The 24,976-nt window shown below is 36.0% G+C and overlaps 1 protein-coding gene across 1 annotated transcript in view; it reads left to right on the top strand.

Moving 5' to 3' along the window:
* Window positions 1–2,721: 2,721 nt before the first annotated feature.
* The window catches only part of LOC138316844 (rhophilin-1-like), a 71,292-nt gene continuing 49,037 nt past the window's right edge, over window positions 2,722–24,976 (top strand). Inside the window, exons 1-6 of the mRNA XM_069258499.1 lie at window positions 2,722–3,062; window positions 17,056–17,171; window positions 19,627–19,755; window positions 20,590–20,665; window positions 23,721–23,798; window positions 24,086–24,210. Of these exons, the coding sequence (XP_069114600.1) occupies window positions 3,024–3,062; window positions 17,056–17,171; window positions 19,627–19,755; window positions 20,590–20,665; window positions 23,721–23,798; window positions 24,086–24,210 (563 nt within the window). The 5' untranslated portion in view covers window positions 2,722–3,023. The remainder of the gene's footprint in view (window positions 3,063–17,055; window positions 17,172–19,626; window positions 19,756–20,589; window positions 20,666–23,720; window positions 23,799–24,085; window positions 24,211–24,976) is intronic.

The raw sequence follows: 24,976 nt of genomic DNA, 5'->3' as shown, positions 1-24,976 counted from the left end.
TGTCTATATTGACCACTGTCGGTATCTATATCACATATTCATTACAATCACCTGTCTATATTGACCACTGTCGGTATCTATATCACATATTTGTTACAATCACCTGTCTATATTGACCACTGTCGGTATCTATATCACATCTTTATTACAATCACCTGTCTATATTGACCACTGTCGGTATCTATATCACATATTTATTACAATCACCTGTCTATATTGACCACTGTCGGTATCTATATCACATATTTATTACAATCACCTGTCTATATTGACCACTGTCGGTATCTATATCACATATTTATTACAATCACCTGTCTATATTGACCACTGTCGGTATCTATTTCGTATTTTTATTATTCAATCTAACAATCACCTGTCTATATTGACCACTGTCGGTATCTATTTCACATATTTATTACAATCACCTGTCTATATTGACCACTGTCGGTATCTATTTCACATTTTATTACAATCACCTGTCTATATTGACCACTGTCGGTATCTATTTCAATTCATTACAATCACCTGTCTATATTGACAGTCGTATCTATTCCATTTTTACAATCACCTGTCTATATTGACCACTGTCGGTATCTATATCACATCTTTATTACAATCACCTGTCTATATTGACCACTGTCGGTATCTATTTCACATATTCATTACAATCACCTGTCTATATTGACCACTGTCGGTATCTATATCACATATTCATTACAATCACCTGTCTATATTGACCACTGTCGGTATCTATTTCACATCTTTATTACAATCACCTGTCTATATTGACCACTGTCGGTATCTATTTCACATCTTTATTACAATCACCTGTCTATATTGACCACTGTCGGTATCTATTTCACATCTTTATTACAATCACCTGTCTATATTGACCACTGTCGGTATCTATTTCACATATTCATTACAATCACCTGTCTATATTGACCACTGTCGGTATCTATTTCACATATTTATTACAATCACCTGTCTATATTGACCACTGTCGGTATCTATTTCACATCTTTATTACAATCACCTGTCTATATTGACCACTGTCGGTATCTATATCACATATTCATTACAATCACCTGTCTATATTGACCACTGTCGGTATCTATTTCACATCTTTATTACAATCACCTGTCTATATTGACCACTGTCGGTATCTATATCACATATTCATACAATCACCTGTCTATATTGACATGTCGATCTATTCACATTTCATTACAATCACCTGTCTATATTGACCACTGTCGGTATCTATTTCACATATTTATTACAATCACCTGTCTATATTGACCACTGTCGGTATCTATTTCACATATTTATTACAATCACCTGTCTATATTGACCACTGTCGGTATCTATTTCGTATATTTATTACAATCACCTGTCTATATTGACCACTGTCGGTATCTATTTCGTATATTTATTACAATCACCTGTCTATATTGACCACTGTCGGTATCTATATCACATATTCATTACAATCACCTGTCTATATTGACCACTGTCGGTATCTATTTCACATATTCATTACAATCACCTGTCTATATTGACCACTGTCGGTATCTATTTCGCATCTTTATTACAATCACCTGTCTATATTGACCACTGTCGGTATCTATATCACATATTCATTACAATCACCTGTCTATATTGACCACTGTCGGTATCTATTTCACATATTCATTACAATCACCTGTCTATATTGACCACTGTCGGTATCTATATCACATCTTTATTACAATCACCTGTCTATATTGACCACTGTCGGTATCTATTTCACATCTTTATTACAATCACCTGTCTATATTGACCACTGTCGGTATCTATTTCGTATATTTATTACAATCACCTGTCTATATTGACCACTGTCGGTATCTATTTCGCATCTTTATTACAATCACCTGTCTATATTGACCACTGTCGGTATCTATTTCGCATCTTTATTTTGATCATCTGGGCCTATTTTCACGAACATTCCTTGAATTCAAAAATTCCTTTACTGAACATTTTCCACAGGAAAGCATTATAGATCTTAAGGAAGGCTCCTTAACTTATGTCTTTTTCTTTAACTTCTGTAGTTCATGAACCAGGGCCCTGTATAATTTACGGTTACAATTAGTCACATTTTCCTCATCAAAGGTCCATAAATGATAAATAATTATCTTTATAGTTACCTTCTGTCTATAAAGACCACCTGTTTATAGCGACCACCTTTATATAACGACCACCTGTATATATAACTACCATCATTCCAAATTTAATCGATTTTGTCTGTTATTACTACAAAAATGATGGAAAATAGGACACCCTATTATGGTATATCAGAAACATATTAGAGAGCTCTGTGTAGATACAGTAAACACTGTACAATATATCCAGCTGAACGTCCTTGTACAAATTAAAACAACAAACACAGCCGGCCCGTTAACAATAACGATATATTGTTTATGTGTAAATGTCATATATTACAAAAACAATCACGTGCATATGACGATGCAATGTAACGCAAGTAACGAACAGTCAACGTGAAAATATTGGACATTTTTGTGGTTAAGGACAATTATTCATCGAAATTGTTTCAACTGCTCCGTGGGAGAGTTTGCAAGTGAGTGGCTAGTAGAATGCTACACATTGAATGGAGAAAACATACGAGCTCATCTATTCAAACTAACTCAAGCAATAAAACAGAGTCTACGTAAATAGTATCTTGTGTACAATGTAGTTTGCGATTATATAGATCGCCAGTTTACTCTCTTTTTCCGAGTAAAACCAGAGATTACAGCAGGGCCTCTATCATTGTAGTCCGGCAAACCTACTTATTATTGTTAGTTGTAAGTGTATAGTGTAGGTATATACGGGCACCTGCTGTGTACTACCTTCGTGACGTCACCAAGTGGATAGGTCAAAGGTCAGCGAGTGAAAATGGGAACGGATGAAGTTTAGAGAAGTTGTTGCTGTGGAGTATTTACTTGGCTCTCAGCCTCCATGTTTTCTATAACCGAAATAACGACATGAGCGGGACAGATTCAACAGTTCGCCATGCCCGGAAGGTGAGAATGGATAAACAACTTTGTAACACTCAGATTTACCCAGAACTTCGTGAATGTTGCACTTTCAATTGCAGATAACAAGAAGTTTACAAATGTTTTCTGTCCTATTTATTTAAGCGATCTATTGTTTAAATGTCCTGGAATGTGATCTCGAATTATTGTTTTATCGCAAGGAATGGCTGATGTTTTAAAATGGACATATATGATCTAAAACGGTGTCGACAGACATGTTCAACAAGCAGGGTGGGTGTATAAGAATGGGGTGTTGTCTTATCCTTTGTAACCCGGTCTGATATACTGTCTACCGACAGGCCGTCGTTGTTGATATAAATAGTACACACCAACTAATATACATCGACAGTAGAACACAATTGATGAAAATGGTCAAACACAGGTGTAGTAGATCTTCATTATTTGAATTCACCTGTAGGCCGATCTGGTTCCAGACGAGTGCATGGGAACATTTTTTAAAGGCACAAAATAGAATTGTCAACAAGAATTCTGTCCTTCTCTTTCCAGTTAGATGTCCTATATTCATGCATATATTGTTGTTATGATTAACCATTGAAATACAAAGGAGTTTTTTAAAATCAAAATTGATTGCTCTGCTCCACCTAAATTCATTCAACCAGATTATGTTTCTTTTGTTAAATACGTGGCAGGTATTTTATAGATATGTGGTTGGTATTTTAGTCGTGTAATTATGTATACACATTCTTCGGAATGATTAATGAAAGTTATGTATACATTAAGTATGTGAGCAATGTGTGTACTAGTCAGTGACTTACACAGTTACAACTTGTATCAGGAGTCACAACATAAAGCTAATTCCATTTAAATCTCCTGTGTCGATGCACAATCTCCTGTGTCGATGCACATTTAAATCTCCTGTATCGATGCACATTTAAATCTCCTGTGTCGATGCAGTGTTTATAACAGGTCACTGATAACATAGGTATATTATATTGAGTTATCTTTATTAGGCGTGTTAAATTGTTTACATAAACAGGTGAATTGAATATTCACTCTATGTTAAGATTAACACCTGTTACTAAATAGTTCTTTAATTAGGTTGGATTGTAAATTATCCACCTAAGCACTATATAGACATGTAGATAATTTTATAAAGGTTGGATTGTAAATTACCCACCTAAGCACTGTGATAGACATATTGGAGATTGTAGAGTTCTGCTTAACATGATGGCTACATTTTGGTAGTCAGCTGCCACTTGCCGAAGGGTTAATTGCACTCCATTGTGCTGTACGTTAAATATTTGTCTAATTTTATTGTCCCGTATTACTGTCCGCATCATATTATGTAATCATGTTCGTTTTGCGTGCCTTGATAAACGGGCAGATCGCCTTGAAAATTTGACAATTTTTTGTCCACAGGGTTGGAACTACTTCTTTGTCCCATATTTAACATTTGAAGTAATTCGTATTCTACAGACTTACGTTTGATGAGATCCCGTGTCATCTTGAAAATCCTGTTGATATACATTTCAAACTTACCATTTCTGTACAATCCTCTTATGAAGCTCATGGTGGTGTGTGTAAGCTTCAATTTAAGTAAGGGGAGATAATCTCAAAATAAAAAAAAGATGTACCTGTACATGATACGTGAGGGCTGCTGGCATGGCCAGTATACAATGTAACAATTTGTTTGTACAGTATAAAAAATATTACTAAGATATTATTATCACACTGAAGATCAGCGGCGTAGCTAGGTCTGGATAGGCCTGCATGCCTAGGGGGGGTGCAGGGGGCGACAGCCCCCCCTGCTCAGGGTCCAGGGGCGAACCCCGGTACGGGGCATGGGGGGCGAAGCCCCCCAGAAGCTGACGGGAAATTGTTACAATGTAGTAACCATTTTACTTCTTTGGTAACTATTAATGTATATACCAATGGTTAAATGGAGGTCACGATATTAAGGTGATAACCATGCAAAACTATATACATTGTATACATACTAGACTCCCGTGACAAGTGCTCGAACAAAAAGCACAGATTTTGGCTGTAAATATTAAATTAGTAAGTAATGGGAGAATTTTGTGTTATTTTAACTGATGAAGAACTTATGGAGAATATTTTAAACAAAATAAAAATTAAGTTTACGTGTTGGTTTGTTTATGACAGCGAGTCAAAAACCACTGTCAAAATGGTGGAAATTGCGTAAGAAGGGACCAGTCCTCGACCACCTCAAAAAAAATTGTATTAATGACCTGTTTTTCTACTTATTCTGTTTTATTTCTAACAATTACAACAATAAAAATTCTTTTCTAAATAAAAAATCTGTTCATATTCGACAAAAATAAAAGTCAACTATTTCGTGACACCGGAAATCACGGATTAACACACGTTTTAACGGGGCGGGAAGTGAACCAAAATTGATCAATTCACTTTTTCGTTACTAAGGCCAAGAACATGTTGCAATTGCTTCAATTAAGTTGTTTTGCTATCATTTTTAAGATAATTATATGTTTTTAGAATATTTCTAACTTTTCATGCGATGTTGTTTATTTTGGTATTCGTAAATGTTTCCCGATTCAAAATCCATAATTGCTTGAGGGGTTTTGGTGAAGAAGTCTTCTTCTTAAGTTTAAGTCTAATATTGTCTTCAACAAAATTCAAACAACTTGGTAATCGGAAATATATAGACTATTCTAATAAATTTCCAGAATGGCCAATCTTCAAGTCTTTCAAATGTGCACAAAGTTATGTCAGACATACAGTTTGGCATATAATACATGTATGTATTTATACATAATTTATATTCTGCAGCGTTACGTGTATTCAAATGTTTTTTTTTTTTTTCTGACTGTTCAAAAATGTAAGTCAGATTATTTTTTGCATGCTTGAGCATGCAAGCATGCACGGGCACTACACCACTGAAGATTAATAGCTGGGATCTTTCATTTCTGTCCTACTCTCTGGCTAGGGTATGATCCTATTTCTGTCCTACTCTCTAGGTAGGGTATGATCCTATTTCTGTCCTACTCTCTAGGTAGGGTATGATCCTATTTCTGTCCTACTCTCTAGGTAGGGTACAATCCTATTTCTGTCCTACTCTCTAGGTAGGGTAAACGTACATATGATCCTATTTCTGTCCTACTCTCTAGGTAGGGTATGATCCTATTTCTGTCCTACTCTCTAGGTAGGGTATGATCCTATTTCTGTCCTCTCTAGGTAGGGTACAATCCTATTTCTGTCCTACTCTCTAGGTAGGGTAAACGTACATATGATCCTATTTCTGTCCTACTCTCTAGGTAGGGTATACGTACGTATGATCCTATTTCTGTCCTACTCTCTAGGTAGGTTATGATCCTATTTCTGTCCTACTCTCTAGGTAGGGTATGATCCTATTTCTGTCCTACTCTCTAGGTAGGGTATGATCCTATTTCTGTCCTACTCTCTAGGTAGGGTATGATCCTATTTTTGTCCTACTCTCTAGGTAGGGTATGATCCTATTTTTGTCCTACTCTCTAGGTAGGGTACAATCCTATTTCTGTCTACTCTCTAGGTAGGGTAAACGTACATATGATCCTATTTCTGTCCTACTCTCTAGGTAGGGTATGATCCTATTTCTGTCCTACTCTCTAGGTAGGGTATACGTACGTGTGATCCTATTTCTGTCCTACTCTCTAGGTAGGGTATGATCCTATTTCTGTCCTACTCTCTAGTTAGGTTATGATCCTATTTCTGTCCTACTCTCTAGCTAGGGAATGATCCTATTTCTGTCCTACTCTCTAGATAGGGTATGATCCTATTTCTGTCCTACTCTCTAGGTAGGGTATGATCCTATTTCTGTCCTACTCTCTAGGTAGGGTACAATCCTATTTCTGTCCTACTCTCTAGGTAGGGTATGATCCTATTTCTGTCCTACTCTCTAGGTAGGGTAAACGTACATATGATCCTATTTCTGTCCTACTCTCTAGGTAGGGTATGATCCTATTTCTGTCCTACTCTCTAGGTAGGGTACAATCCTATTTCTGTCCTACTCTCTAGGTAGGGTACAATCCTATTTCTGTCTACTCTCTAGGTAGGGTAAACGTACATATGATCCTATTTCTGTCCTACTCTCTAGGTAGGGTATATGCACGTATGATCCTATTTTTGTCCTACTCTCTAGGTAGGTTATGATCCTATTTCTGTCCTACTCTCTAGGTAGGGTATGATCCTATTTTTGTCCTACTCTCTAGGTAGGGTACAATCCTATTTCTGTCTACTCTCTAGGTAGGGTAAACGTACATATGATCCTATTTCTGTCCTACTCTCTAGGTAGCGTATACGTACGTGTGATCCTATTTTTGTCCTACTCTCTAGGTAGGGAATGATCCTATTTCTGTCCTACTCTCTAGGTAGGGTATGATCCTATTTCTGTCCTACTCTCTAGGTAGGGTATGATCCTATTTCTGTTCTACTCTCTAGCTAGGGAATGATCCTATTTCTGTCCTACTCTCTAGGTAGGGTATGATCCTATTTCTGTCCTACTCTCTAGGTCGGTTATGATCCTATTTCTGTCCTACTCTCTAGGTAGGTTATGATCCTATTTCTGTCCTACTCTCTAGCTAGGGAATGGTCCTATTTCTGTCCTACTCTCTAGGTAGGGTATGATCCTATTTCTGTCCTACTCTCTAGGTAGGGTATGATCCTATTTCTGTCCTACTCTCTAGGTAGGGTATGATCTTATTTCTGTCCTACTCTCTAGTTAGGTTATGATCCTATTTCTGTCCTACTCTCTAGCTAGGGAATGATCCTATTTCTGTCCTACTCTCTAGGTAGGGTATGATCCTATTTCTGTCCTCTCTAGGTAGGGTACAATCCTATTTCTGTCCTACTCTCTAGGTAGGGTAAACGTACATATGATCCTATTTCTGTCCTACTCTCTAGGTAGGGTATACGTACGTATGATCCTATTTCTGTCCTACTCTCTAGGTAGGTTATGATCCTATTTCTGTCCTACTCTCTAGGTAGGGTATGATCCTATTTCTGTCCTACTCTCTAGGTAGGGTATGATCCTATTTCTGTCCTACTCTCTAGGTAGGGTATGATCCTATTTTTGTCCTACTCTCTAGGTAGGGTATGATCCTATTTTTGTCCTACTCTCTAGGTAGGGTACAATCCTATTTCTGTCTACTCTCTAGGTAGGGTAAACGTACATATGATCCTATTTCTGTCCTACTCTCTAGGTAGGGTATGATCCTATTTCTGTCCTACTCTCTAGGTAGGGTATACGTACGTATGATCCTATTTCTGTCCTACTCTCTAGGTAGCGTATACGTACGTGTGATCCTATTTCTGTCCTACTCTCTAGGTAGGGTATGATCCTATTTCTGTCCTACTCTCTAGTTAGGTTATGATCCTATTTCTGTCCTACTCTCTAGCTAGGGAATGATCCTATTTCTGTCCTACTCTCTAGATAGGGTATGATCCTATTTCTGTCCTACTCTCTAGGTAGGGTATGATCCTATTTCTGTCCTACTCTCTAGGTAGGGTACAATCCTATTTCTGTCCTACTCTCTAGGTAGGGTATGATCCTATTTCTGTCCTACTCTCTAGGTAGGGTAAACGTACATATGATCCTATTTCTGTCCTACTCTCTAGGTAGGGTATGATCCTATTTCTGTCCTACTCTCTAGGTAGGGTACAATCCTATTTCTGTCCTACTCTCTAGGTAGGGTACAATCCTATTTCTGTCTACTCTCTAGGTAGGGTAAACGTACATATGATCCTATTTCTGTCCTACTCTCTAGGTAGGGTATATGCACGTATGATCCTATTTTTGTCCTACTCTCTAGGTAGGTAGGTTATGATCCTATTTCTGTCCTACTCTCTAGGTAGGGTATGATCCTATTTTTGTCCTACTCTCTAGGTAGGGTACAATCCTATTTCTGTCTACTCTCTAGGTAGGGTAAACGTACATATGATCCTATTTCTGTCCTACTCTCTAGGTAGCGTATACGTACGTGTGATCCTATTTTTGTCCTACTCTCTAGGTAGGGAATGATCCTATTTCTGTCCTACTCTCTAGGTAGGGTATGATCCTATTTCTGTCCTACTCTCTAGGTAGGGTATGATCCTATTTCTGTTCTACTCTCTAGCTAGGGAATGATCCTATTTCTGTCCTACTCTCTAGGTAGGGTATGATCCTATTTCTGTCCTACTCTCTAGGTCGGTTATGATCCTATTTCTGTCCTACTCTCTAGGTAGGTTATGATCCTATTTCTGTCCTACTCTCTAGCTAGGGAATGGTCCTATTTCTGTCCTACTCTCTAGGTAGGGTATGATCCTATTTCTGTCCTACTCTCTAGGTAGGGTATGATCCTATTTCTGTCCTACTCTCTAGGTAGGGTATGATCTTATTTCTGTCCTACTCTCTAGTTAGGTTATGATCCTATTTCTGTCCTACTCTCTAGCTAGGGAATGATCCTATTTCTGTCCTACTCTCTAGGTAGGGTATGATCCTATTTCTGTCCTACTCTCTAGGTAGGGTATGATCCTATTTCTGTCCTACTCTCTAGGTAGGGTATACGTACGTATGATCCTATTTCTGTCCTACTCTCTAGGTAGGGTATACGTACGTATGATCCTATTTCTGTCCTACTCTCTAGGTAGGTTATGATCCTATTTCTGTCCTACTCTCTGGCTAGGGTATGATCCTATTTCTGTCCTACTCTCAGGCTATGGAATGGTCCTATTTCTGTCCCTATAATTAAAAAAAAAACAACATAAAAATACACAATTTTAAAAAACCAAAGACAAATATTTATGAACTAAATTGTATTAAATTGAAGATTTATTTTTGGCGAGGGTCACCTCGCCATTGTGATCGTGGTTGCAAAATTCTCTTACAGTCAATTTTCTCAATATGATTGGCTAAGAACTTGCTCGCAGATACTAGCGCTCCTAGCGGCAGTGTATTCAACAACTTTGATTTTACCGGGAATTTTAAATAGCAAATTTTGAATATGAAAGTTACTGAAATAAGCGTATCTGTAATGTTGAAATAGGAATAGTAGATTACTGCTTTCATATCCTTACCATATACATCATCCAACTGATCTTAGGTTGGAAAATTTTCACTTGAATTGTGTACAATGTATCTAGACTTTTCGTCCCTAAAACGTTGTTTTCAACACATGAAGACGTTTCGTCCCGAAAATGCTTCGCTTCGCCCCACGCGTTTAGTCCCTACTAGTGACAATTATCCCGCAACAGAAAAAATGAAATCTATATTTCACCTCAAACATTCAAATTGTTGCAATAATGATTTTTGCACTTTGAATCATATTAGTTCGGGAGCAAATATATTTCAGGACGATATTGAGATTTGTTTATCACGGCTGCGTTATGCCACATGTACGTGTAAATCCACAATGGAAGAAAGACAACTCTAACAAAATTTTGGACAAACTTGGACTACTGATAAAATAGCACGTGACAGACGGTGAACCAAGGTGGCGTAATCTTAAAACTAACGGCAGTTAATAAGGTATGAATATTTACCACATCCATTATTATCGATAATTTTATAAGCACATGTATAAATATCAGATTATATATATATATACTAAAGCACGTTCAGAGATTACCACTAAACCATACTTTTAAAACGTTTTAGTTATTTTCACCACAGGAGCTTGACGTTCTGATCATATACATACAGCATATTCATTAAACTAGGTAATACGAAGTAAATTTTAGACCGAATGACATAAATCATATATGGAATGTTCATATAACTCGAAGTGATATTTTTTGGACTACTAGATCGACGAAAATGCCGATTTCTTCTTCATAATTCCTCCGTAAAACGGCACTTAAAAAGCTGTTTCAATCTGTAACAAATGTAGAGAAAACTTTTAATTGTTTAGCAATTATCCTGAGTTATATTTTACCAACAAGCATCAGAGATTAGCAATTAAAACTTACATAAACATATTCCCGACTCTCACTTGCATTGTGTGATCACTCGAGCGGAACTAATGATAAATCTCTACCACCTGACACAGTCTTACCAATGCAATCGCACAAAAGCCTACATGATCACTGTTTTTAGTGCGATTACATCTTAGGGTGTGAACAATGTTAATTTTTTAACTTTTTACTCAACAAAATGGACTTTACGCTTTTCATGATCAGCACCATCATTTTCTGTATAACTTATTAATGTACCACTGTACCCATGCATACGTGTGTATTTATACTTCTTTGTGCACATTATATAACAACTGCTATAGACTGTACATTACAATCAATTTATGAAGGACAAAACTATTACATGTAAGAACAGGAGGACTGAAGAACAGTTGGAATTAAACTTCAATAATATTTCCTCTATGCTGGTATTGGTATTTATGATTAAAATGTTTAATTATATGATATTAGCCTTTTCAGTAATTACTCTGTTAATACATTTATTGTTTCCTTATGTTTTACAGAATGTCAGCATGCATGTATCATTTCAACTGGAAACAGTCTAGGAGAAGAATTGTGTGAACAAAAAGAAGTAATTTTCAACTGTGGAAGCTTAAAGTGAATAGTCGGGCAAAGAAAACCAGTCTAAATGCGTTCATTGGCCTTCCAAAAGTTCTCACATATTAATACGACGGTCAAGTTCTGCTTAGTTTCCCAGTTCTGACCATTAAAGTAAAGAAAAGTTGAAAGCATTGAAAGCGAGGCTGCTTGGAAATGTAACCACGGACATAGTGAGCCGGGAGGACGTTTTAGAATTCCCAAACTTTAAATCAATTTCTTCGTACGCAGACAGATTTTGACGAGAGATTTTATTTTTCCATTTCATAAGAAATTATACTGGATACATTCACACCATTTTTACCGACTTTAGCCATCCTTGCCCGACTGTTCACTTTAATATTGTAATGATTTTCAATCCGAAAATAATTACTATCATCATCTTCAAATTCCTTATTGTGAATTTAACTGTAATATGATTTAAGCATATACCTGATATTTGTTTATATTCTATGACATGTACATGCTTGAAATGAAATGAATAAATAAAAGATTATTTAAATTTAAAACACAATATGATATTAGCTGTTTATATTTTTTGTCAAAACATATTAAGCTTATCGTTCATAACCCACTAATCATCACCTTCGAGACAATTTAATGAAAATCAATTAAACATTATTTGTATAACACAGGTCGTCTTATGTTTTCCCTGCCTTGACTATCAATGTTCCCTGATCACTCTGAAAGTATTGATTTTACCTTTTTTTCGGTCACCACATGAACTGCCTTTAAATCAATCACACCAATGAGACATATATTTACTGCATTCATTATAACACTGTAATGCAATTCTGCAAGATCAGCGAACATTGTTGATTTACAGGCGAGGAGAAAATGTAGCGGCAAGACCGGGATTCGATCCTGGGACTCTCCGAACACTAGCTGAGTGCTCTACCGACTGAACTACCTGGTCATCGATAATCGACCCAGTCCAGTCCCGCTACACTCCTCCCTCCTTTTTTGAATACATACGAGACCCTTTCAAACACCACAGCCGTTGGTTATTTAGTTGGGTGCCAATTCTGTAACAGGAGAGAAAAAAATGTAGCTCTTCCGACTGAGCTACCTGATCAACGATAATCAACCCAGTCTGATCCCGCTACAAATATTTATCTGGTTATTTTATCTCCCTTCCTATTTTTATTTTCAATCTACCTTTATGACTTAGAATCTTACCTGGTGGAAAAGAATATTTTGTCTTACAAATCTTGACAAATTATGCACACTGTGATTGTTGCAAGCTAAACTACGTTCCGCTAGCTGATTGCTGTTGATTGTTAATGATCTCAAACACACTAATTACTTATTGTGCCAATTTAAGTAAATATATTCTACTCTTTTCAAATATTCCTGATTACTATTCATGTGTAATATCTCAAAACATTGACATGTGCACGGAGTACGGCGGAGCAGACCGCCGATGTTTTAGACATCTGCTAGATATTTCAGTTTCAGTTTACGGTGGCCAATAAAAGAAAACAAACACAATGCGGTTTTCATATGTTATTTCTTCTAAATACAACACTTTTTGTGCAAGTTGTCAAGTGTTTATGGGGAATATTTTGCATTGAAATTGTCACCTTCATACATCGGTTTTGGGACTCCCTGTACATTGTTTTCCCCATTTTTTTGATGCGCAAAATATACTGATAGTAGATTTTTTAAGCATTTTCAGCCCTAAAAATTACCTGCGCAAAATTATACCAGTTTTTACGGTATATGGTATTGGAATGTATCCCAAACTTTTTATCATATTATTTGCCTATAACACTCTTATGATATCAGAAATATCTGATGGTCTACAACAAGTATTACATGAATTTTTACAATATTGCATAACATGGAAATTAGAAATTAAAGGCCCATTACCTTTCCGGAGCAAAATATAAAGGTTTCTTAAAAAACATTAATAACATCAGAAAATGCATACCGATGACCTAAAATAAGGTTACGACACCAAACATATGCAAGATTTCCTGCGTAATATATGAATACAGTGGAGAGTCAATTCGCTGTTTTGCCGTCTGGCGCAGTGATAGTCAACTACCGCGCGGTATTTAGGACGACGGCGGGAAACATAATACGACCCGCGTTATGAAAATAAACATTTTATTTATTTTAGTCAAATAGTTCAGAAGGTAATGATAAATGTAGTATTACCGATAAGTTAATAATTTTAAGCCTCTGCAAAATTATCGATCTTGTTTTACATTCCCATTTTAAAAATTAAAAGCCGTTTCGGAAAGGTAGTTGGCCTTTAATATTAGAAAGATAAAAATTGTGATATTCTCAAGACGTAAATCGGTACAACAATACCAGTTGATGTTATGGAATACAGAATTAGATTTATAAGAATTGTTTACATATCTAGGTACAGAAAATAATGTTAATGGTAGCGTTTTTAAAGAAAGAAAAAATCTGCTGAACAAACAATTAAATTGGTGTTTGCTGTTTATAAGAAATAAAGGAATGTATCTCTTCTTGTTCATCTTAGACTGAAAATATTTGATTCACTTGTAATGACAGTTTTATTATACTCATCAGAGGAATGGGGATTTGAAAATAAAAAATGTTGTAGAAAAATTCATTTGTAATTTAAAAAGTAGACCAATTGACCAATTTATTAAAAAATCACATGGTGATATTGATAAGTCTTCGAGAGGACAGACATATTCTATATTTAAGACATTTTGGCATAGAAAAGTATGCCCCTTGTCTTTCTCTGCTGCAAAACAATACTTGTTATAACTGATACTGTGGTCCCAGGAACTTGATGACAATAGTCATTAAGAATGGATATTTTCATTAACATCAAATTGACAAGGAAAATGCTAAAGGTGTTATAAAATCATTTGACATATAACATCATAGGAAATATTAGAATGGGCTTCCAAGATTTTAGTATGTGTCTCTTATTTTACACCTTGGTGTCCAAGGAATCCTCAAAAGTCCAAACTGGAAGGAACACCAGCCAAATTTATTTCTTATTGTACAAAACTACAGTAGTATTGACCTTAGAAATATATTCCTCCTATCCTCGAGACTGAGCCATTTAGTACTTTCAGTACTTTGATTTCACTTCGTCAAACTTTGTTAATTTTTTTTTTACTGTGACAGACAAGAATCATTTTGAAATATTTAAATTAAAATAAATATAACTTATCTTGTATCAAAACCATTTAAATAGTCTTTTCACTGGGTGAACTTAATTAATTTGGTCAAAGTTCATCATGCACATGAAGCATGCAGAGCTCCGAGATCAAAGGTAATATAGAATATCCATTTTGCATATGACGCTTTACAACAAGTGTATGTTCTACGCTTTACAACAAGTGTATGTAATACGCTTTACAACAAGTGTATGTCCTACGCTTTACAACAAGCGTATGTTCTACGCTTTACAACAAGTGTATGTCCTACGCTTTACAGCAAATGTATGTCCTACGCTTTACAACAAGTGTATGTTCTACGCTTTACAACAAGTGTATGTCCTACGCTTTACAACAAGTGTATGTCCTACTATATAACAAGTGTATGTTCTACGCTTTACAACAAGTGTATGTCCTAAGCTTTACAACAAGTGTATGTTCTACGCTTTACAACAAGTGTATGTCCTAAGCTTTACAACAAGTGTATGTTCTACGCTTTACAACAAGCGTAAGTTCTACGCTTTACAACAAGTGTATGTTCTACGCTTTACAACAAGCGTAAGTTCTACGCTTTACAACAAGTGTATGTCCTACGCTTCACAACAAGTGTATGTCCTACGCGAGTATATATAAGGCTGTCTTGCCCTGGGTAAGATGGAGAAATCCACTCTCACCGGAAGTTCAGATATCTCTGATGGGGTTATAGAAAGAATTGTCCTCATGTTCACTATATAAATAACATCCTTAATTATTTTACCTTATCATTACCTGTATATAGTGATGATATTACAGGTAGACTGTATTGCCTGTCAGTCCTAAGGCTACAGGCCTTTATACCATTATTTCTGGGGCCCTAGATAAGTGGGCAGTCTCATCTCTAAAGATCAAATTTAAAGTGACCTTCCCCTTTAATAACCATAGGCATTTCTGTCTTTGTAATAAACATCAAAGTAAGTTACTCTTACCTCCCATACACAGTCAGCTGTATCATTAACCTAGCTAGCATTTTATCTTCAGTAAAGTTTGTGGCTATTTACAATATCTGGGTACTGAATTTTAGAACTGAAATTTCAGGTACAACTATATAGCTAGCTATGTGCACTAGCCTTTTATCTTACAAATGTGCACTGAGATTATATTTATTATTATAGATACAAAGCATATTTAATTTATACCGCATGATAAGTATCGGGCCAAGACAGAATATTCCAGTCTCCACGAATTAAAAATTATAATGTATCAGAAACATAGATACATAGAGATTGGAAACTCTTTCTTTGTCTTTGTTGACAGGCAGAGGGACCTCCAGTTTATAGGCATTTTGCCATGGCTAACTACTTTTAAGTGTATTATTTTAAACATGATATTTTTTCATCAACACAAAGTTTAAACATTATATCATGGTTTGATGTGACCAATTTTCCAAATTGATGTTATTTAAGATGATTTTTGAAAGCACGAAATAAGCAATTTTACCTGGTTTTTCGAAAATCGGGTATTCAAAACCGGAAGTGTTTTATTTTATTGATAAATAATTAAGTTAAAATACATATAGGGAAAACACATTAATGAGTAATTTTTGTTCAATTTTCATAGGAAGTGAGTCAAACTTGGTTAGAATTATTAGCCTGAGATAACATTTTAATATCATATCCATATTGGTCCTGGCCAACCCCCTGGGGACAGAGCTCGAGGGGCAGGGCCAAAAGGAGTCAAACAGGCTAAAACTTCAAAATTCTTCTTCTAAAATTCTGGAAATGGTAGAATCAAATACTCTTTATAGATGGAAAGGTCTTAAGGTGTTATATAAAAATTGTGAATTATATATATCACCCTAGGGTCTCACATTTCCCTCTGGGGAGGGGGTTTAGTTTATATTGGAAAAAACACATTTAAGAGCATAACTTGCTCAATTTCATAGGAAATGAGACTTGATAAGAATTATTAGCCTGAGATATAGGATTTTGAAATCCATATCAGTCTTCGCTGACCACCTGGGAGACCAGAGGGGCGGGGCAATACAGGATCAAAATGACTTAAAATTTCAAAAAATCTTCTTCTGAGTTCACAGGTTTTATGCAAGCAAATACACTTCATAGATTAAAAATTCAAATTTACAAAATCCCTGACTGACTTCAAGGGCCAGTATATTAGTTTTTATATGTCTTTGTTTCATTCTATATCCGAACTCAGGTGACCGTTAAGGCCCATGGGTGCCTTGTTTTCTGATTACAGGGATTGGTTGAGGATAATTTAAGTAATCAGACTTTTCTGTGTCTATCAATTATTCTATTTTCTGATTACAGGGATCGGACCCACTGGTGTCTACAGCTCGAGGGAAGTTACAGACAAAAAGATCAAAAATCAATGACAAAATCAACAGAGAACTCAGAATGAGAAATGGGGCTGAAAATTTATTTCGGTATGAGAATCAAAGAGACCATATACATATACATATACATATATATATATCATCTTTGTGTAGGAAATTGTAAATATGTAAGTCATTAGCTGGGCACATTGACTTTTAATTGTCCTCTAGTCATACAGTTTAATTGTCCTCTAGCCATACAGTTTAATTGTGCTCAAGCCATACAGTTTAATTGTCCTCTAGCTATAGAGTTTAATTGTCCTCTAGCCATAGAGTTTAATTGTCCTCTAGCCATAGAGTTTAATTGTCCTCTAGTCATACAGTTTAATTGTCCTCTAGCCATAGAGTTTAATTGTCCTCTAGCCATAGAGTTTAATTGTCCTCAAGCCATACAGTTTAATTGTCCTCTAGCCATACAGTTTAATTGTCCTCTAGCCATACAGTTGAATTGTCCTCTAGCCATACAGTTGAATTGTCCTCTAGCCATACAGTTTAATTGTCCTCAAGCCATACAGTTTAATTGTCCTCTAGCCATACAGTTTAATTGTCCCCTAACCATACAGTTTAATTGTCCTCTAGCCATAGAGTTTAATTGTCCTCTAGCCATACAGTTTAATTGTCCTCTAGCCATACAGTTTAATTGTCCTCTAGCCATACAGTTTAATTGTCCTCTAGCCATACAGTTTAATTGTCCTCTAGCCATACTGTTGAATTGTCCTCTAGCCATACAGTTAAATTGTCCTCTAGCCATACAGTTGAATTGTCCTCTAGCCATACAGTTCTACATGAATTTTATTGTTCTCTAGCCATACAGTTCTACATGAATTTTAATTGTCCTCTAGCCATACAGTTCTACATGAATTTTAATTGTCCTCTAGCCATACAGTTCTACATGAATTTTAATTGTCCTCTAGCCATACAGTTCTACATGAATTTTAATTGTCCTATAGCAATACAGTTCTACATAAATTTTAATTGTCCTGTAGCCATACAGTTCTACAGGAATTTTAATTGTCTTCTAGCCATACAGTTCTACATGAATTTTAATTGTCCTCTAGTCATACAGTTCTACATGAATTTTGATTGTCCTCTAGCCATACAGTTCTACATGAATTTTAATTGTCCTCTAGCCATACAGTTCTACAGGAATTTTAATTGTCCTCTAGCCATACAGTTCTACATGAATTTTAATTGTCCTCTGGCCATACAGTACATTTCTAGCCATGAATTTTAATTGTCCTCTAGCCATACAGTTTAATTGTCCTCTAGCCATACAGTTTAATTGTCCTCTAGCCATACAGTTTAATTGTCCTCTAGCCATACAGTTTAATTGTCCTCTAGCCATACTGTTGAATTGTCCTCTAGCCATACGGTTAAATTGTCCTCTAGCCATACAGTTGAATTGTCCTCTAGCCATACAGTTCTACATGAATTTTATTGTTCTCTAGCCATACAGTTCTACATGAATTTTAATTGTCCTCTAGCCATACAGTTCTACATGAATTTTAATTGTCCTCTAGCCATACAGTTCTACATGAATTTTAATTGTCCTCTAGCCATACAGTTCTACATGAATTTTAATTGTCCTCTAGCCATACAGTTCTACATGAATTTTAATTGTCCTCTAGCCATACAGTTCTACATGAATTTTAATTGTCCTCTAGTCATACAGTTCTACATGAATTTTAATTGTCCTCTAGCCATACAGTTCTACATGAATTTTAATTGTCCTCTAGCCATACAGTTCTACAGGAATTTTAATTGTCCTCTAGCCATACAGTTCTACATGAATTTTAATTGTCCTCTAGCCATACAGTTCTACATGAATTTTAATTTTCCTCTAGCCATACAGTTCTACATGAATTGTAATTGTCCTCTGGCCATACAGTTCTACATGAATTTTAATTGTCCTCTAGCCATACAGTTCTACATGAATTTTAATTTTCCTCTAGCCATACAGTTCTACATGAATTGTAATTGTCCTCTGGCCATACAGTTCTACATGAATTTTAATTGTCCTCTGGCCATACAGTTCTACATGAATTTTAATTGTCCTCTGGCCATACAGTTCTACATGAATTTTAATAACCACATAGTCAGAAAAAGGAGTTTGTATAAATTTCAGCTCTTACACATCTTGGAATGGAGCAATGGGGGTCAATAGGGGGAAATGGAGGTAAATCCTTTCAATCACTTTGTCATGTAGTTCTTCATGCATGGTTACCAAATTTGGTTGGCAACAGGAGCAAAATTTTGTGTAAATCTAGGCTCTGACACTTTATTTGGCAGTATATGTTGGTCGGGACCAAAATGGGAGATCATTCTTTAAAATCATTTAGGAAATAAACACTTACTCATCAACATTACAAAACAGGTAAGCAATACAGGTCATTCAGGCCTCTTGTTCTACATCTTGTTGGACATTGAACAATTAACTACCTACCTTTAGCCTTGCAGTTGACCAATCCGATCATCATCCTTCCTGTAGGACTTGTACCTATTTCAGAGCTACTGGTAATAAGAAGCTAAAGGAGCTTGTCGCTGTGGAGCTGTCCTTTTTTAACTCCAATATCCAACTCCTTAAAGAGGAGTTATCTGAACTGAACAGTTCAATGGAAGTTTATCAACATGACAGGTAACTTTGTACAATTACTGACTTCAGATGAGGTTAACACCAGTACACATACATATATGTACATTTACTAACAACACCAGTACACATACATATATGTACATTTACTAACAACACCAGTACACATACATATATGTACATTTACTAACAACACCAGTACACATACATATATGTACATTTACTAACAACACCAGTACACATACATATATGTACATTTACTAACAACACCAGTACACATACATATATGTACATTTACTAACAACCAGTACACATACATATATGTACATTTACTAACAACACCAGTACACATACATATATGTACATTTACTAACAACACCAGTACACATACATATATGTACATTTACTAACAACACCAGTACACATACATATATGTACATTTACTAACAACACCAGTACACATACATATATGTACATTTACTAACAACACCAGTACACATACATATATGTACATTTACTAACAACACCAGTACACATACATATATGTACATTTACTAACAACACCAGTACACATACATATCTAAACCTTATTTAAAAAAATAAGGTTACTAGAAATATTTAAACCATTTTATTGGCAACATGAAGAAGAAATAAACTTATATATGCTTAAAAAGTTTAGATGCTGTTTTTTTTTTGCCTCAGCATTTGCTAAAAATTTTCAAAAAATAAAACATGAAATATCAAAAGAGAAGATTTCTATTGTGCTTTCTCCACAAACCCAGACAGAGTAACTTACACTGGTGGGTTTAAAGTATGCTTGTCGTTTTGTTATAAAGGATGAGGCGTTTTTACAATAACTCAATATTCTGATATTTACAGTGGTATAGCCTGTGTTCCAATGATTCCACTGGGTCTGAAGGAGACAACAGAATGTGAGCTGACTGTCCCACTGAAGGTAAGAAACCTGACTGACTGTAATTAGGATGGATAGTGCTTATATACACAACAATTAAAAGTAATCAATCCTTTGAAACTGCATATCACTATTTCCTTGAATGTAATCTATATCAAAACCACCGTTTGACGCTGGAACAACATCTGAATCATCATCATCATAACCATATGTGTATAAATGTCCTTGTACAGGGATGTACAGATTGTAATGATACTGAAAATAGAAATATATTAACTCACATGTCTAATTATATAGCTCAAACAAAGAGATTTAAAGTTGATTTATTTGTGTAAATAAAATATTTATTATTCTGGTATATGTAGCCATGTAGATCATAGTAATGGTAAGTCTTATAATATTATACATTATTGTTTATGTACATGTACCTATAATCCTTCTTCCCTGGAGATCCACCTTGATACAGCTAGCAACTAACAATATATTTGTACTATGGGCAGCCTAATGAGATTTATAAAAACTCAGTTTTTGAATTGTCTCTCTGTTAATATGTTAATATGATTATCATTTTTCTTCTTTTCTTGTGTTATTTTAAAATCATCAAATATTTAAGTAAGGTAACTCCTAAGAAACTAATTATGGGTAAACACTAGTAATTACAAATATAGTTGTAGCTCCACAAATCAAATATACGTGTATTTTGTGAGATTGGTTCTTGATGCCCATCAGTGGATGGCTAATTGTGTTAAACACATGTGGACTTTATAGCCTGTATCTGTTGTGGCGAATAGGACCAATATCACAAAATATACATACTATCAAGTATAGTTAGAATTATGTGATAATATTTGGTTATTATGTAAAAAAATGAAAATTAACTGTTAATTTATAGAGTTACAATAAATATGATCAAAAATTATGTCATTCCTCATCTAGGAGTTACCTCCCCTTGTTTTCATAAACCTCACCATGTATATATGTTTTATATAATTATTTGTTTGTACCACCAATATCAGGAGAAGACTAAGATAGGCTACGCCTGATGTCTAATCCAATTGACACTAACATCTTTTTGTCAATAAAATATTTGGAAATTGAAATTTAACAGTTAAAAGTTAATGGCCCTTGTTTCAAATGACACTATTGAAGAGAGTAGGAAACATTAAAAGATATACTGGAACTGGGTTAATACGAACTTGAAGGGGCTGCAAGAAAATGTTGAGTTATCTGAGTGTTCAAATTAAGCAAGTTCTCATGTCAACTGCCAATCTCTTAACTTAGGATATAGATCTACTAGTTCCATGTCGTAAAGCGATGTAAGCAAAGAAGATGTCAAAATCGTGGATGAAGGATGGAAAATTATAAAACTGAAATATATCTATACTATTTATTAACATCATATCAAATTATTCATCTACATACAAAAAGAAACAAAACAGAATAATATAAATAGCAGACATTAACTTACATAACGGCCACACGAGTGTACACAGGAAGTTATACAGAAAGTAACTCTGCATATGTCAGCTCAAACGATAGAGTTTTATCACTGGTGGCTAGTAAACGTTGTAAAGTCTATTTTGCTGCTTAAAAAGTTCAGAGCACGAACACTGTTCACACCTGAAGATACAATTCTAATCACACTATAAAAACAGTAATAGGGTAACACACAAGTGACAGGCGGCTGAAAGCACCTGTTTTGTGTGACAGGCGGCTGAGAGCACCTGTTTTGTGTGACAGGTGGCTGAGAGCACCTGTTTTATTTGACAAGCGGCTGAGAGCACCTGTTTTGTGTGACAGGCGGCTGAGAGCACCTGTTTTATGTGACAGGCGGCTGAGAGCACCTGTTTTGTGTGACAGGCGGCTGAGAGCACCTGTTTTGTGTGACAGGCGGCTCAGAGCACCTGTTTTGTGTCGTGTCAGTTGTGTAATGTTTATATAAGTACAGTGTATTATGTACCACAGTTTTACAATTGTTGATGGCTGATGATTGTTGAAAAATTCAACTTCGGACAATTTCTAAACACGGTTTTCTACATTTTTAGCCCACCATCATCAGATGGTGGGCTATTCAAGTCGCCTTTTGTCCGTGGTCTGTGGTCCGTCCGTCCATCTGTCCTTCCGTCCGTCCATCTGTCAGTTCATCTGTTAACAATTTTTGTTGCTACTATTTCTCAGAAAGTACTAAAGGGATCTTTTTAGGTTCCCCTTGTTGTGCATATTGCATTTTGGGACCAATCGTCAACAAGATGGTCGCCAGGCAGCCATATTCGATTTTGTTAGTTAAAGATTGTTACTGCTATTTCTCGTAAAGTACTGAAGTGATCTGTCTCAAATTTTATATGTAGATTCCCTAGGGACCTAGTTGTGCATATTGCATTTTGGGACCAATCGGTCAAAAAGATGGGCGACCAGCCGCCATCTTGGACTTTGGTAGTTAAAGTTCGTAACAGCTATTTCTCAGAAAGTACCGAAGGGATCTTTCTCAAATTTCATATGTAGGTTTCCCTAAGGACCCTTAATATGCATAATGCATTTTGGGATGGATTGGTCAACAAGATGGCTGACTGGCCGCCATAATGGATTTTGGTAGTTAAAGTTTGTTACCGCTATTTCTCAGAAAGTACTAAAAGGATCTTTCTCAAATTTCATATGTAGGTTCTCCTAGGACCCTGAATGTGCATATTGCATTTTGGGATAGATCGGTCTACAAGATGCCCGCCAGGCAGCCATCTAGTTGAAATTTGTTACTGCTATTTTTCAGAAAGTACTGAAGGGATCTGTCTCAAATTTCATATGCAGGTTCACCTATGGCCCTAGTTGTGCATATTGCATTTTGAGACTGATTGGTGAACAAGATGGCCGACAGGCCGCCATCTTGGATTTTGGTAATTGAAGTTTATTACGGCTATTTCTCATATTTTATATGAAGTATGTTTGAAAAAGTTTGAAACGCAGAGAAAAGATCCCTCTTTCCATTGTCAGATGTAGATCATTCTTTGGTGGGTGCCAAGATCCCTCTGAGATATCTCTTGTTGGTATTTGAAGTGGCTTTTGAAAAATAGCAATCTACAGAATCCATTGTTTCTATCAACAGGATTTCATCATAGAACATTATAGTGAAGATTCTGAAAACTACACAACAGAGATTCAGGAACTTTTGGATCTAAGACAGGTGGGTTATCTCCCTTACATTGATATGTAACGTTGTCTGAAGGTTTTATGTTATCACATATGAAATAACATTGGCTAACTGCTCTTAATTAACACAGCATTATAATAGGACTGAAATAGATTCTATTTCAACATTAAATCTTGGAGCTGAAATTTTACAGAGTGGTAATTCAGTTTCATATGAATAGAGGTTCTACTAATCCATTGTAATATTTGTTCACAGAAACTTGTGTATATTCACACAAATGGTAATTTTTGGTTTAATATGACATTAAAAATCTATTCCAGGCCATTAGGACACCGCAACGGAATGAAGATGGCGTCAGTCTTCTGACAGAGTACTTTAATCAGCTATACTATGTGGAGAGACGCTTCTTCCCTCCTGACAGAGTTCTCGGCTGCTATTTTCACTGGTACAGTATTTTACTAAACCTTCCTCCTCACAGAGTTCTCGACTGCTATTTTCACTGGTACAGTATTTTACTATTTCTTCCCACCACTTCCTTACACCTCTTTGCTTCAGTGGTTAAGGTGTTTGACTTTCTACCACTTCCTGTTCACCACTTGCTTCAGTGGTTAAGGTGTTTGACTTTCTACCACTTCCTGTTTACCACTTGCTTCAGTGGTTAAGGTGTCTGACTTTCTACCACTTCCTGTTCACCACTTGCTTCAGTGGTTAAGGTGTTTGACTTTCTACCACTTCCTGTTCACCACTTGCTTCAGTGGTTAAGGTGTCTGACTTTCTACCACTTCCTGTTCACCACTTGCTTCAGTGGTTAAGGTGTTTGACTTTCTACCACTTCCTGTTCACCACTTGCTTCAGTGGTTAAGGTGTCTGACTTTCTACCACTTCCTGTTCACCACTTGCTTCAGTGGTTAAGGTGTCTGACTTTCTACCACTTCCTGTTCATCACTTGCTTCAGTGGTTAAGGTGTCTGACTTTCTACCACTTCCTGTTCACCACTTGCTTCAGTGGTTAAGGTGTTTGACTTTCTACCACTTCCTGTTCACCACTTGCTTCAGTGGTTAAGGTGTTTGACTTTCTACCACTTCCTGTTCACCACTTGCTTCAGTGGTTAAGGTGTCTGACTTTCTACCACTTCCTGTTCACCACTTGCTTCAGTGGTTAAGGTGTTTGACTTTCTACCACTTCCTGTTCACCACTTGCTTCAGTGGTTA

This window comes from Argopecten irradians, chromosome 2 (genome assembly GCF_041381155.1).
Source record: "Argopecten irradians isolate NY chromosome 2, Ai_NY, whole genome shotgun sequence".
NCBI lineage: Eukaryota > Metazoa > Mollusca > Bivalvia > Pectinida > Pectinidae > Argopecten > Argopecten irradians.
This window is presented reverse-complemented; position numbering and strand designations above follow the sequence as displayed.